This window comes from Erigeron canadensis, chromosome 1 (assembly GCF_010389155.1).
Source record: "Erigeron canadensis isolate Cc75 chromosome 1, C_canadensis_v1, whole genome shotgun sequence".
Lineage (NCBI taxonomy): Eukaryota > Viridiplantae > Streptophyta > Magnoliopsida > Asterales > Asteraceae > Erigeron > Erigeron canadensis.
The window spans coordinates 48,487,578-48,503,556 of NC_057761.1; the positions used below are offsets into that span (position 1 = coordinate 48,487,578).

The 15,979-nt window shown below is 34.1% G+C and overlaps 3 protein-coding genes and 1 pseudogene across 4 annotated transcripts; 1 reads left to right on the plus strand and 3 right to left on the minus strand.

Annotated features, from left to right (window-relative positions):
* Window positions 1-1,701: 1,701 nt before the first annotated feature.
* On the minus strand, window positions 1,702-4,586 carry LOC122606198 (two-on-two hemoglobin-3). Its single transcript, XM_043779160.1, has 4 exons — window positions 4,310-4,586; window positions 2,608-2,738; window positions 2,032-2,176; window positions 1,702-1,911 (listed from the first exon to the last, which is right to left on the minus strand). Exons 1-4 carry the CDS (start codon window positions 4,447-4,449, stop codon window positions 1,815-1,817), a joined length of 513 nt encoding a protein of 170 aa, XP_043635095.1. The 5' UTR covers window positions 4,450-4,586; the 3' UTR covers window positions 1,702-1,814.
* LOC122606187 lies at window positions 2,756-4,022 on the minus strand (annotated as a pseudogene).
* A 2,944-nt stretch (window positions 4,587-7,530) lies between the features above and the next one.
* Window positions 7,531-10,965, minus strand: LOC122584769 (26S proteasome non-ATPase regulatory subunit 11 homolog). 2 transcript variants are annotated; one of them, XM_043756829.1, is made up of 3 exons: window positions 10,871-10,965; window positions 8,377-9,390; window positions 7,531-7,946 (listed from the first exon to the last, which is right to left on the minus strand). In XM_043756829.1, the coding sequence occupies exons 2-3, from the start codon at window positions 9,384-9,386 to the stop codon at window positions 7,685-7,687; spliced, it is 1,272 nt and encodes a 423-aa protein (XP_043612764.1). In that variant the 5' UTR covers window positions 9,387-9,390; window positions 10,871-10,965; the 3' UTR covers window positions 7,531-7,684. The 2 variants fall into 2 exon arrangements, with proteins under 2 accessions (XP_043612764.1, XP_043612763.1); XM_043756828.1 differs by having other exon boundaries at window positions 8,377-9,393.
* Window positions 10,966-13,403: 2,438 nt separating this feature from the next.
* Window positions 13,404-15,979, plus strand: LOC122584977 (soluble inorganic pyrophosphatase 1). Its single transcript, XM_043757070.1, has 9 exons — window positions 13,404-13,446; window positions 13,946-14,049; window positions 14,138-14,166; window positions 14,449-14,514; window positions 14,973-15,080; window positions 15,170-15,235; window positions 15,323-15,443; window positions 15,546-15,627; window positions 15,713-15,979. Exons 2-9 carry the CDS (start codon window positions 13,950-13,952, stop codon window positions 15,753-15,755), a joined length of 615 nt encoding a protein of 204 aa, XP_043613005.1. The 5' UTR covers window positions 13,404-13,446; window positions 13,946-13,949; the 3' UTR covers window positions 15,756-15,979.

Consider the following 15,979-nt stretch of genomic DNA (forward strand, 5'->3'; position numbering starts at 1 on the left):
TAGGGTAAGTCGAGTATCGTATCCACAGGGAATCAAGGGAAAGTGTTAAACAATTTTACAAAGTTAATTAAACTAGACATAAACTTAAAATCGATTGATTGATTGATTTGTTTGATTAAAACTAAAGTTGAGCATAAACTTAACAAAATACTTCAATTAACAAAGTAGACCATTCTCATGCTCCCAATTATGCTTTCAAATATGTAACCTAACTTATATTCATTGGAAATCACATAGACATGATTCGTTATAATGTTTGGAATGAATGAACTTAAGAACTAAAGTAATCGGTTGTGATGATTCACGATAATGAAAAATCGAGGAATTGACACAACTAGATTTTCAATTCATTAAAATAGAATTACAAGTTCATGAGAGATTCTTTCAATAATCCATGATTAACAATAATTTGGAAACCAAAAGATGGATGAAATTCATTCAAAGTCATAAACATGTAATCATTCATTCAAATCCAAACAACATTAGATGCAAAACACAATTAAAAATTAAACATCTAATCCAACATGAATATGAGAAAGGTTGAACATAAAAGTCTTACATAATTGTTCACATGAGAATGATCAAAGAAAACCTAGCCTATAATCTTCATTATTGATTCTTCAATTAAGGCTTTGATATCCATGAAAATATGAATTGATGATGAAATTGGGGTGTTGTGTGTGTTAGGAAACTGCCCAGGGATGAGAAAATATGAAGTGGTAACTTCCAAAGTCGTCCATGAGGGAGTTATAAACTGAAAATTAATAAAACCCTTTAAATTCAGAATTTTGATGCAGCTATGGCCGTCCCAGACTACCTCCTGGCCGTCTGAGACTGTCCTCCAGAAATGGCAGTTTTCCAGATTTTTGCCTTGACACTTCTTGACTTGATTCTTGACTTTGCTTGACTTGTTTATGATCCATTTAACTTCAATTTGTCACCAAAGACCTGAAACACTTAAACAAACATAAAAACGCCCTAATCCTCTATTAACATTCACAAAACATGTCCGTTTTCATACTTTAAGATTAGACGAATTAGGCGTTTATCATATTGTAATATATATATATATATATATTATATATATATATATATATATATAACATATAATATATAAATGAGGATGAAAAAAAGAATATCATATATAAATTCATTCATGGACCAAAGATGTATTCAGGCTATTGATTTCTTTTAATATGCTTTTGTCTATTCAAGGAAAATAATGTTTTGCCCAGATGCATCATCCGTTTATGTTGATAGTGTATATATAGACGATATATATGGATGGATGGATCTTTGTTCTTTTTTTTCAATATACATAGAGAGAAAAGGAAGAGATAAGGTATAGATATATAGATATGTATGTATAGATTGATTTTAGGATATTATCACAAATCGTCCCTGGTTAGATTAAAAGGACCAAAATATCCTCATGTGCATCGCACATGACAGATTTAACGGAGAAAATTAACAGAAGTTAGTGGCAAGGACTGTTGTCAACAAAAATGAAAAACCAAAGGACTATTTGCAATGAAAAAAAAGCACAGGGGGCAAAATGTAAATACCGACAACCACAGGGACCATTTATGACATTTTCTCTTAAACATGACTAATCATACTAGACTACTACATGCTTGCCCGTTCAAAAAAAAAAAAAAATTACTAGATACTTGCATCACAGCATTCAAAAGACTTGACAAATGGAACAAGTAAATGGAACTACAATTATCATCAAAATCCGTTGCAAGACATTTATGTCCCTTTTAAACTAACAAATTCGTTTTAATCATAAATTTCTAAATATAAAACAAAAATTAGATGGCCGCTGGTTTGTTGGCTCCATTACAAGGTGGAACTCCTTGGCTTTGCTTCTTCAGATCATTTCCAGCCACCAAAAAATATGCGGTATGCCTATAAAACCATAGCAAAAGAAGCATTTTATGAATCTAATATGCTTAGGAACATTACAACCAGGGAATGCAGTCCTAGAGCTACAAAGCACAACCATACAATGCATTAAGGGAGTTTTACCTAAAGAAATTTAGCATTCTGGTTTTCGAGTCATGATCAATGTCCGTGGCATTATCTAATGCTTGTTGCATGTGGTGTAGCCACCTCTCTGCTGCCTTATGAGTCACCGGGAATGGGCGGTGACGGCCTATGAGAGCAGGATGACCTGCACATAATCATTTTGAAAATCATCCGAGAGTTTTGGGGCAGTCACCAACAGTATTGTCCAACACTACCATTACATGTTTAATTTATTTGCTTTTACACTACAAAACATGTACGCTAGAATAACCAAGAATTCAATGAGAACATATGAAAGGGGTGTTTAACATTGCCTGCTAAGAATGATCATCTGATTATTATGTTTCAAGTCGTAAATAAAAAGTTTTTAGTTGGCTGGTACGGCGGAACTTAAACCGATTACCTGTCTGATGATTAATGAATCATTTCACACGTAAATCCTTAAACAAGTCGGGCATTTTTAAAACCTACCCTGTTCAGCCTGTTGTGTTACAGATGATATCGCATAAAAATTGTCAAACCCAATCCCAAACACTCCATGAACATGGATAATTGGATATGGTAAAGTGTGATTACCTTTCCTTTGAGAGTACAAAGGAGGCCCTCCCATTCTTTGCACAAAAAACTCATATTGATTCTGAATTGCATCTTCCTTCTTTGAATTGGCAAAAATAGACCTAAACCATTCTTCTTCGTCATCATAAACCCTAATTTATAGTTTGAAGAGAAGGATAACAAGAAGATAAATCAATTGTAGTCTAACAAGTAGCTTTTGGCCAATTACTAATAATATGGAACAATTCATAAAGTGAAAAAAACAGAATAATATGCAACAATAGGCCAAGAACAGTAAGTACACAATAACACAAAAAATCGGTTTTTTTTTCTTGTTTTATTTTTATCTTTTTATTTTATTTTATTTTTATGTATTTATTTTTTGAAGATAGTCATTCGTCAGTCGTCACACACGGCACAAACACATAAGAAAAACACAACAAACATAGGTCCATAACATGAACAACCAAAGATGTCGAGTTGTCAAGCAAACACACAGAAACGCAATTGTAGAGCCTTAGTACTCGTCTCCTTCATCACCCTCATCCTCAGCACCCTCAACACCAACCTCTTCGTAATCCTTTTCAAGAGCAGCAAGATCCTCACGAGCCTCAGAGAACTCTCCTTCCTCCATTCCCTCACCAACATACCAGTGAACAAAAGCACACTTAGCATACATGAGATCAAACTTATGGTCAATGCGGGAGAACACCTCTGCAACACTAGTTGAGTTGGAAATCATACAAACCGCTCTTTGCACCTTAGCAAGGTCACCTCCAGGTGGTAGCTGATGCCACACTTGAACCCAGTGGGGCACCAGTCCACAAACTGGATGGTTCTCTTGGTCTTAATAAGTGTTGCAACAGCAGCATTCACATCCTTAGGGACGACATCACCACGGTACATGAGACAACATGCCATGTACTTTCCATGACGTGGATCACATTTTGCCATCATGGAGGATGGCTCAAATGCACTGTTGGTAATCTCAGCAACTGATAGTTGCTCGTTGTGAGCCTTTTCAGCTGAGATTACAGGAGCGTTGGACGAAAGCATGAAATGGATCCTCGGGTAAGGAACCAAGTTGGTCAGGAACTCTGTCACATGAACCGACGTTCATGGCTCCGTGAAACCTCAAAGATGCAGTCAATGATGAGATAACCTGAGATACAAGGCGATTGAGGTTGGTGTATGTGGGACCCTCGATGTCAAGAAAGCGCCTGCAGATGTCATAGATAGCTTCGTTGTCGAGAAGAATGGCGACATCAGTGTGTTCCAAGAGGGAGTCGGAGTGAGTGGATAAGACATCAGTACATATCATACACATCAATAATTTACTCCAAAAACAGAACTTCCTTTTTATTTCAAAAAAAAAAAACTTGGATTGAAATATCAAGTAATCTTTACATATTTTGTCATTTACTACTCGGTTTAGCACGCCGTAGTTAGTGACATTTTGTGTTGTTATAGTATATTATTACCTAAACCAAGTCACTAATTATCATATATCATATGGCAGAGTCGAGCATATATTTACTATATGGTGGTACTAATCAGTTTGACTTCACAAGTCAAAATTCTAAATTTGTTTCCATCAATTATACAAACACCAGAGCGATAACAAATACAATCAAAATGATTGATGAAGTCAGAAACACAACCATGATGTTTTTACAATATATGTTATAGTATAGATAAAAACAAGGTAAGAAATGAAAAAGACCTGGTGTAGAAATCGGTGGAGAGATTGATAAAAGGTTGGAGGCCACCTAACTTATGATAAAGATTAACTTGGTCAATGGCGAATGCATCTTCTTGGTCAACGCCGCTCCATTCCGAAGCTTTCTCTTGCAGACTCTGCATCTTTTTCCCTTTCCTTCTTTCGGGTTGATTAATATATTATATATATATAATGGGTTCGAGATTACTGTATATTTTTTGTATGTATATATAGGCGTGTGGATGTCGCGTGGAGGGAACGCTAATGGAGTCTAAACTTCCCCAACAACTCACAGAAAATATGGGGTGTGGGGTTTTGTAGAATCAAAATCTATGGGCTGCCTGCTTGTTTTTGTTTATTACTCCGTTATTCTGTTCTATTATTTTACTAGAGAATTTATCCGGGTTTAACCCAGACGTTTTAATTATAATTATAAAACTATAAAATATGTATGTAAATTTTGTTATTAATTATAAATCGATATGGAGATGATAAATTGAATAACATAATAATGATAAAAAAATTTCTTTGTTTGTAATAAAAGATTAGTAACTTTAAATAAATATTTAGTGAACTATTTTTAATTAAAAATATTATAAATTATTTATGACATCATAATTAAAATAAAGAGCTTTTATGAAAAAATGTAGACTTGTCACATCACATTTTTTCTAAATATACTTTTAAAAGACAATTGTCTTATATTTAGTATAGAGATAGAAATTTGTTATTAGGCCGGTGCTTATAGGTGCGTCTACCGGCGTCCGACGCACCACCACTGGTAGACGCTACCGGTAGACGCTATAAGCACGTGGATGTCTTTCATGGCGTCTAATTAGTTTCTTCCGAGTTTAAACGTGCGGTGTGAGGAGAGTGGGGCCCGAAGTGGCCGTTTGAACCATTAGAAAAAAAATCAAAAACTTTTTTTTAAATACAACGGCAAGTAGGCAACTAATTTTTTAATTTTTTTTTTCTATTTATACCCCTTCCACACTACCATTTCAAATAACAACTTCATATCACTTTCAAACCATTTTATCTTTCTCAAACCATTCCATAAACCATTTTTCATAAACCATTCAATTCACAATGTTTAGAAGTGTGTGGACTGAAACAGAAAATCTTTGTTTGTCGAGATGTTAGGTGACGAGGAAGAGTAATCGATTAATTATTATGTTTTTTATGTTTTTTTTCCAGTATTGTCTTTTTTTTTTTATTGTATTGTCTTTTATTTTAAGTAATGTAATGTGTGTTTAATTATTAATAAAATGTGTGTTTTTTTTTTAAATTTTGTGTAAAAAAATTGAAATAATAAAATAGTGAATAAATAGTGAAGAAGTAGGGAAGAAGTGGGGTTATAAGGAGGGGGTGTTCTTTGGTGTTCTTGCAGAGAGAAAACTGATGAATAATGGAAGAAGTGGGTAAGTAGTAGGGAAGAAGTAACTCCTATAAGGAGTGGCCTTATACACTTTGGTCTTTCTTTACTTTATCTCTGGATAAAAGTAGGAATTTGGATTTTTTTTTTGGCATTGTGTCATCGAACTTTTCCTTCATTTGTTTGTGGGTGTTTGACTTACTTACATAAAAGGCTTTCCTGATCTCAATATAAAGGGAGGTACGAGTAATTTTCATATCTTAATTTTTATTGGATATATAAATTAGAGGAAGTGATAATTGTACCAATGTAAGTGATTAATTTACCACACATAAACAAGAGTGATTTATACAGTATGTCAAAAAACTCGTATGTTGTGATCAATTAATAAAAAAGAATGGTACAGTTATCATTTCTCATAAACTAATAATGCACATTTATATATATTTATCAAAAGTTGTGTCACTAATATTATTTCCTCAATATAAATATCTTTCTTAGTTGGGATTTGATATGCGTTAAGAATCTATAAATCGCGTCAATCTCTCTAACTAGCATACGATACAATTGAATTTTACGCAACGACCAAAGGGCTTCACTTAAAAAAAATGAGGTTCTAAATAATACTTACTGATTATCTATACTCCCTATTAAAAATTATTCACCCCTGTTGAAAGTTTACAAGATTTGGGACATGTGATTTTACGTTTTTGTCCTTCCTCACCCCTTTAGTCTTCCCTCTCCCAAGAAATATCTTCCAATAAATATATTTTCCTTCATCAAAAGCAGACACATTAAACATTAATATTTGTCTTCTTTATACCCTAAAATACACACAACACATTCATATGGAGTCGGCAATTGTGACGGTACAACGTCTATTCATATGGATCCCGATCAAGCAAAAGTCGTAATTAACGAGATCAAAAGATTTCAAGATTAAGAGGATGTTGTAATTAACGATATTAAAAGATTTAAGATTACAACAATCGAAACTCTTTCAATGATATCCGTCGCAACACGCGGATACCATGTTATCAAGAAGATGAAATGTTATGTTTAGTTGTACTTTTTCCCCTTTTTTGGAATCAATTTTGTAAGCAATGCATTAATATAATTATTGCTTTCTGTTCTATATTATCTGTATTTGTAAACATTTATTTAAACTACAAATATTTTAGCATTTTGAAAATGGCATCTCTTAGGCGGCTATCAACCCATATATATGCCTAATATATACGGAGAAGATTTAAATATGCTTGTGCTTGGTGTTGTTGGGTAAAGAGTTGTAATTGTTGCACACATAAGTACATAAACATGTCATAGTGGGGTTGATAATTTTGTCCAATTGCAACAAAATGGGTTTATTTGTCATGAAGTTTATTGTCGACATTATTGGTCATTGCTTGATCGTTTGATAATAGTTTTAGGATGGGTATATAGCCACAAAAACACACACACTTAGGCCTTCTGATTACATATCTAGCTTTTATATCACCTCTACGCAAAAATAAACAAAAACAAGACCCACTATCAACTATCTTCCAATCGGAAGGTAGCGTGTGAAACCTCCAATTTCTACAAGATCGTCAAACCTCTGCTTAAAAGTTGGTGATTTGAAAAATATAAATCAGATTCGGAGTTGAGAAAAGATTATCACTCATCATAAAGGTTGACCAACTGGACCAAACCAAGAACCTATTTTCAATAACGCTAGAAGCACATACCATATTCAATATAAAATAAACTTATTCAACTCTCATACTAAACCAATTATAGCAGTTTAGGTTCAGTCAGTCTGGACCCCAATTTCAAGTAGGTAAGAAAAGAACGGAGTAACAATGTACTATTTTTGGAACGCTCATAAATTTCAGTCTCAAGATGTCAAAGATCGGCTAGTTATGATTGCCATCTAACAAAGTCAAACATAACCAGGTTCTAACAGATCAACTTAACATTTCAAACAAATACAAAAGTATATGAAGCACATAATTTGTAACATCTCAAGCCATTATCTTGGCTGATCTCACAAACAAGCTGTCGACAACCTTGCCCATGTTTTGAATGGTTTCAAGTGTTGCAGGGAAGATGGCATCAGTCTTTGGATCTTCGAAAATAATGAGACACCCAACACCCTGGTCCAGTGTTCCTGCAAATTTTTTGTCCAATATCATCTGTGACAATTTCTTCTCCACGTGCTCCAATGGAAGCTCAATCAGACTCGCTATGTGAGCTATCTCAACCCTTGAAAACGGTTCAATCAACCTGCACAAGTTTTTTACAAGATCAATTGATATGTTGGCCTTCAACCAAGTATTTGTTTAGGAAAAAAACATGTGTGTCATCAGCCATTCACAGCCAAGATCATCAAAACAGAATATGATTAATACTGATAAACAGAGGCAGCAATACATTTACTTGATTTGGGTTGAGATTTATCTTTAATGGGTCAAATTAAAAAAAAAATATTTACAAGGAAACTGGTCAAAAGGGTTGAAATTTGTGTACCTTCAGTTCTCAGTTGCTCACTGTCTGTTGAATTGTTTAATTCTAAAACATTAGCTTACTACTAGATTAACATAGTTTGTAATCCTATTTAACACTAGGCACTAGCTATGAATGGACAACTGAACAAGAATATGTCAGCACATAAACCCGATACTCATAACAATATGATGCTGACAAGAATTCTAACCTGCATAAGTTTTGCTCCAATAGTGTGTCGTAGAGAGAGGAAAGGTGCCTATGGACAATTGGGTCTTCATCCAACTGAGCCTTAAAATCTTGAAGAGAGGTTTCAAATAGCTTTAGCGACCTCTTGGCATAAGCATCAGCAACAGCCTTCATTGCATCGAGTTCTGGACCCAAAAACTTTAAAGCCTTTGAAGATATAATACCTGCAACATCTTCTGCTTGATTCACCATTATTTTACATAGCAACATATACTTGAGACTGTAGACAGCTCTTGGGTCGTCAAGTGCATTAAACGCCTCAAACGCTTCAAAAAAGTAGCTGTAGGCTGTTTTATAGTCCTTCTCTTCAGCATGAAGAATCCCACTCTGTAAATCAATGGTTCCTTGTTGAGCAGGAGGTACATAGATTGCATTTGCAGCTGTTCTAGCAGCCGTGAGTGCAGCTTTAGCTTTTGGGAGGTTTCTCAAGGAGAAGTGGAGTTTACTTTCCAGCAGATCGATGTCAACAAGAAGCAACTTATCATCAAGTCTTCTAACCTCTTTGACCAAACCAGAAAGGAGGGTCAATGCTTCTGAATACTCCTTGCTATCCATTAACAATGCAGCAAGCCGGGCCTCAACCCGTTGCCTCAAGAAGGTACGTTTTTCAGATCGGGTCCATTCTACCATTTCTTTGCAGAGTGATATTTGAAGATCAGTGGAATTTGGTATCTTGGCAACTGAATCTATGATTCCCCTAACAATTTTTGCAGTTTTCGCTTTAGGGATCAGTGCAAAGAACGGTCTTAATGTAGTCAAAAGACCACGGAGATCTTCTCCCCTGTTCTCTTCTCGAAGGAGATCGGAAAGTTTAATAACTGCTTGCTCTTTGACCCGTAGGGCTTCAGAAGAGGCTGTGGGGTTATCTAGGACGCAATAGAGTATGGTGATCGCCTCAGATCGACTTTTGGCTTCTGAAGCCAGCTCAAGAGATTCTGTTGTGGCTGGAAAATGTGATACTGATGACGCCATTTTTCTGCTAAAATATATCAAACAACAGATAGTCATGATAACGAAATCTGATTTAACCATAGATTCAAATGCAGTTTCTACAGATCCTAGTTTTTTCAAAAGGTTTTCCCTTTGGCTAAGGGTTACCGCGGGATGCCAAGCCAATTTTGCCTCATTTTATCAGTCTATATGGCCTTTGTACGTGGCCACTTACAACCATTTCCTTGGCCACCCCAAGATATGCCTATGTCAGAATTGAAAACTGGGACCTCTTCTAAGGAAACAGGAGTCCTTGCCATTAGACCAACTTGGCGATAGTTACTTTTTACAAATCCTAGTGTTCACTGTAATTGTTATCGCTCGTTGTGTTACGTGAGTAAGCATACTAAATACCACCCTATATTAGTGGTCTTGGTGTCATCCGCAAAGACATCAACAATATTAGCAAAGAAATAGCAATAACTCGATCAGTGGAATTGCAGAATGTCCCCAAAGCATCTGAAGATATACAAGGTAATTAAGATCCTCACAGGAACTCAGGCAAGGTTTTTTTCACCAGCAAATGTGATATTTGGATATAAACATAAGCATAAACGAGGCGTGTAAAAGCATTCCATATTAGGATTAGACAATAGGGGTGTAAACGAGCACGAGCTTGACATAGATACAGACCAGCTTGTTTAATATAACAGAGGCCGAGCCTGATCTTGGGCCGTTTCAAACTTTTAACTATGAAACTGGAACTCGACCCGTGGCCAACTTAATACGATCGACCTCAGCTAAGTTATTTGGCTGAAAGCTATAAAAGTAACCAGAGGCTTACCCAGATCTCATCTCATTAAGCCAAAAAACCAAGAGCTTACATAATTCAAATGAAAAGCAAATCATTAAGTATTCTTACGTATTTCTAAATTAAAAAAACGGACACATTAAGCCTAAAATTTGGTTTTTGCTTAAGCTATAAAGTTGTCATGGGATCGTCTTTGATGCGATTGTGATGTTTATTTTTATTTTTTTTCAACTTAAGCTAACATGAACAAAAACAAAGGACTTTCTAGGTGTCGAACTTAGGCACTCTGTATAACTACCATCCATATATATATATATATATATATACAGGTAATAGCTAATAGAGATATATAGTTATAACAAGATGGCATAAATACATATAAGCTTGTTAAGACGCTGATCCTTGGCTCGGGATAATTAATTAATCAAGATCCAACCTACGCTTAAGATCGAATCAACGAGACCCCTAGGTTTCGAGAAATACAGAATTACAATGAAATAAAAAATTTTAATCGGACGCATTAAATTGCAAACATTGAAAACTAACCTATTATCAATTGTAGCATTAAAATCTATATATAACTAATATATGAATAAATATTATTATTACTATTATATAGTTAGAAAAGGAGTAATGTAAAAGATAAACCCTAATAGTAATACAGTACCACTTAGAGAAAAATAACAGATTGATTAATAATAGAAAAAAGAGATACCGGAGTAAACGGCGACGGAGATCGGAAGTAGATATCGGGAATGGATGAATGAACGATACAAATACAAACAAGTCTTGAAGGAAAAGAAAACTAAAGAGAAGAGACGGGATACTTTTTTTATATACTCCTATATATATGATCTATTTGTAATTTTTCATAGTTTGGCCACTCAAAGTTTCTTTCATTATGTTTCTGAACTTGACCAATTTTAATTGATTTTACTTTGATAATCCTTCCTAGGGGTGTTTTGGTTCGCAGAATGTTTTTAAAAGAATTGGAATTTGTCAAAGGAATTGAAATTTAAAGGAATTAGAATCTGAATGTTTTAAAAAGTATTTTGTGTTTGATTGACAGAATTCAACGGAATTCGATTAATGAAATTGAAATATTAACTATGTCAAATGACCAAAGTAACCTTTGTTGCATTATTTATAATGTAATTCTTCTTTTTCATTTGAATAAGTTAATACTCGTTACATACTATTGTGTATATATAATTTTATATAATAATAATAATACTAAATAATTATGAATAATAATATAAAAGGAAAAGCATTCATGGTAGTTGATACGGTGGATACACCACTTACCACAAACCCTACTTTTTTTCTTATCCCATCCGCCCCCTTCTACCAAACTGCAACTCATCTTCTTCTACCTAACAAAAACAAGAATAAAAAATTATCAATTGATACTAATCACAAAAACCAAATTCCATTTCTCCATTTTCTCTAGCCTTTATTCACATGGTTACACATCTATGGCTGATAGTGGTTAACTCCAGCGGTGGCTAATACACAGCGGTGGTTAATTTCTGATGGTGGTTATATTCCAACGATGGTAAGTATTTGTTGGTGGTTACTATCACGCAAAGACATCAGATCAGATTTAGGGGAAGAATTTTTTTAATTTGGTGTTTTAAGTGTGAAAGGGTATATTGGTAAACATCAATGAATTCCTTGGAATGTTTATAGATTCCATCAAGTTTGTGAAGGAATTCTAAATTCCATGTTTCAAGGAATTTGATGGAATTTTTTAGATTCCAATTCCATATTTTTCTCAACCAAACAAGTGAAAAAATGGAATTTAGATTTCAATTCCTATAAATTCCAAAGAATTTCGGTGAACCAAACAGCCCCTAAGGTTATTTTAAACCCAATAACACTACAATATTTAAAAGGGATACTGACCTATGGATATAGTGAACTATGACAAAATGTCTATGTTATGTATTGATTTAATCGAGGGTCTATGTTATGTAACGAACTTACCAAAACTGTCTAAGTGATGCATATTATCGGGTAATCTACAGGTAGCCGGTTACCATCCAAAAGGATAATGACCTGTGAATGTAGTGAATTATAACAAAATGTCTATGTTATGTATTGATTTAGTCGGGGGTCTATGTTATGTAACGAACTTACCAAAACTGTCTACATTCACAGGTCATTATCCCAACAAAATAAACATTAAATAACCAACTCCACTTAGGTGGGTTGGCCAGTGGTATATTCTAAATCCACTATGTGAACTCTGAAGGTGAGTTTTTTACCAAGGTCTCGGGTTCGAGTCTTGGGTTTCTAATTCAAGATATTTTCCATGAGAAGGGGATTGGAGGTCCAACAAATCACTGGTTAAAATTGCCTCGAATTGAAACTAATTTTTTTAAAAAAATGGTTATTGATATAGTACAAAAGATGACAACTTTCGACATGTAAACAAGTTTTCAAATTATAAAATAAGTAAAACTTTTGTACCAGACATATGAGACATGACATGATTTTATTCTAACTAAAAAGATTAGTTAGCAAGATATAATTGACCAAATAATTAAGAAAAATTATAGGTGTCTAAATCTAGATATATATGACCACTTAAATACTTTTCCTTTTAAATAATCCCAAAATGTTATGATGCTGGATAACAAACACTTCGTATGTAGTATAACTGCGTTAAAATAGGACTATGTTTTACAATAACTTGTTTTATGTGTGAGTACACAACAAGTACAAATTAAATAACTCGATCCTCTAATATTATTTGTTTATAGCGTCATAATAATGTTCCGCTTGTTTATATCGTCTCCAAATTAAACTCTTCACCATTAACATTTCTTTGACTAGTCGTGAAAAATGAGTCATTTCCATCAAAATTATTGTTCCTTATTTAGAGTTGATATGATATATACTAGACGTACGTGTCAGATAATCTTTAATTTTATCATATTTAATTTCCTATAATAGATATAGATATACATACATACACGCTTAATATATGTTGTAATTTGATAGTGGGATTGAAAGGGCACGTAATATTGTCTGTCCAAATTCCACCTTTGTGGCATTTGGACGAGTGGGAAAGCAATGCAAGACAATGTATTAGATCAAACATTATTCTAATACTAAACAAACACCAACTGGCCAATCCGGTGTATTTGGTGTCTTGTCCCCACGTTCATTTGACCTTTTACTTCAAACCCCTATATATATATAAATTTCTATATCTTTTTTCTCATTTCATATTCTGCATTACTTGAAGACCATTTCAATCTCCCGTATCTCATATTTTTCATCAAGGTATCTTTTTTCAATTGGGTGTACTTTGTTAACTTTGTAATAATCACATCACATCTTTTCTTGTTAATAGATCTAAAATCTTGATTATTTTGTTCACATATAGAACAGTTTTGATATACATATATATATATATATGTAATAAACAATTTTTTTTCTAATATATTGCTCAAGATTTCAACTTTATAAAAAGAGTAGTGATTTTGTAATTTTATAGGATTATAATGATCCTAAAGGTAGTAAGGACTGTAACTTGACTAACTTCAATTCAAAAAGATTCGATCATTATATTTAATTATTATTTATGTCATTGTGGTGCATATTGATGAATCTTAGCTAGAGTTTTAAAGAAGGTGTATGCCTCTTTTAGTTATAGGAAGATTGTAAGATGGATGTTTGGGACTACTGCATGCTTATATATTTATTGCTTTAAGCCATATTTTGTTGTTAGTAGTTTTCAAACTGACATTCTAAGAATCTTGTGTACACTACCATTATGTAGAGACATGAGTGAACAGAAGCGTACTCCCCGATTGAATGAAAGGATCCTGTCTTCTTTATCAAGGAGATCCGCTGCTGCTCATCCTTGGCATGATCTTGAGATTGGTACCTTTGATTTATCCTTTCAACTTACAATGGTATAAGTTTGGTGCTTTGTGCATATATGATCACTAACCCTTTCTCACCTATACAGGACCCGGAGCTCCCCAAGTTGTCAATGTGGTACGTAAATCTAGTCATCAAGTCATTTTTTTTTTTTATGTTTTCTCCTTTAGTTGACTCTCTTTACAGGCGGAGCTATGTAAAGGGCAGGGTTAGCCATAGTCCACCCCCAAAATTTTGACTGTAGTGGTAGTTTTCTTTTTCTAACTTGAATATTTTAGCTCCAAAAGGCTTGTGTTGTGGCCTAGTTATTTATAAAGATTTCATTAGATCATTGTGGCACGTCTCAAAGCAAAATCCTGACTGCATCATTGCTCTCTTTGTATTGATACCCATAAACAGGTGATTGAGATCACAAAAGGAAGCAAAGTGAAATATGAACTCGACAAGAAAACTGGACTCATTAAGGTATGTTCAATTTATTCATACATGATATTTGAGGTGACAGTTTATGGGCGTTTGCTTATAAACGGGTCAATTTGGGTTGTTTTAAACTCAAACACATCGAATCAAAATATTAAGCTAAGAACTGAATTGGTCAAATGGCTCATAAAAACATTCGGGAAAAATGGGGAAGGAATGAAGTTGGTGAAACTGGCTGACAAGTGTCAACGCATACCTCCTAATTCCTTATAATCTAAGATACAGATTAACAATGTAATAGTTAACGTACTAACTTTTAAGAAGATTAAAAATTAATACAGATTTTAAGGAGTGTTTAATTGTGGGTCAACCCAACTCAAACGTGTTTGTTCCCATTCTCACACAGTCACACCGACCCGACTATCCCTCCACTTTTGACACAGTGTGTATTATATATGATTATGTGAACTTGGAGTTAAGCTCTGAATTAAAACAACCTGCAGGTTGATCGCATCTTGTATTCATCTGTGGTCTACCCTCATAACTACGGATTCATTCCGCGCACGTTATGTGAAGATAATGACCCTATGGATGTACTAGTCCTCATGCAGGTACCATATTTATACAAGTATATCACCAATCTTTTGTATAGTTCATATGCCAATCAATTAAAACAATCTGTATTATTTCTTGTTAATAGGAACCTGTGCTGCCTGGATGTTTTCTTAGGGCAAGGGCCATAGGACTGATGCCCATGATTGACCAGGTGCTTCTATCATCATCATATTTATTTCGTTTTTTTTTTTATGAGTTTTCTCTTATGAATACATCTGTTCTTTTTTGGTGAATTTAGGGCGAAAAAGATGACAAGATTATTGCAGTATGTGCTGATGATCCAGAATACCGCCACTACACTGATATAAGCCAGTTACCCCCTCATCGTCTGGCTGAGATTCGTCGATTCTTTGAGGACTGTATCCTAATCTATTACTTTCATTTTCCAAAAAGAATAATTATATAAGCTAATGTGAACAGCTGGTACAATTATAAGAAATTTTCTTGACAACAAAAATAAGACAAGAAGAACGAGAACAAGGAGGTAGCTGTTGATGAGTTTCTGCCTTCAAAAACTGCTCATGAGGCCATCCAATACTCAATGTAAGCTCTGAGTTTAATTGAGTCGCTATCATTTACATTTTTTTATGTTAATTGTATTAAGAATGTGAATTTTTTGCTGTTGTAGGGATCTTTATGGTGAGTACATCATGCAAACTTTGAGGAATTAAAAAGCCAGATATTGGCATTTTACACTTCTGCTGCTGGTTGGCCTGATTTTTATATGATAACAACTTTACTATAACATCTATACAATCAAAGTTTACCGATTTTCTCATTTATGGAGATGATAAAAGAACGTGTCCTTTAATTCATATTTACTCTTATTAATGGTATTGTGATTTGGCATCAAACGATTCTTGTATCTTCCAATGTAGTGTTCGTTTTCCATTCA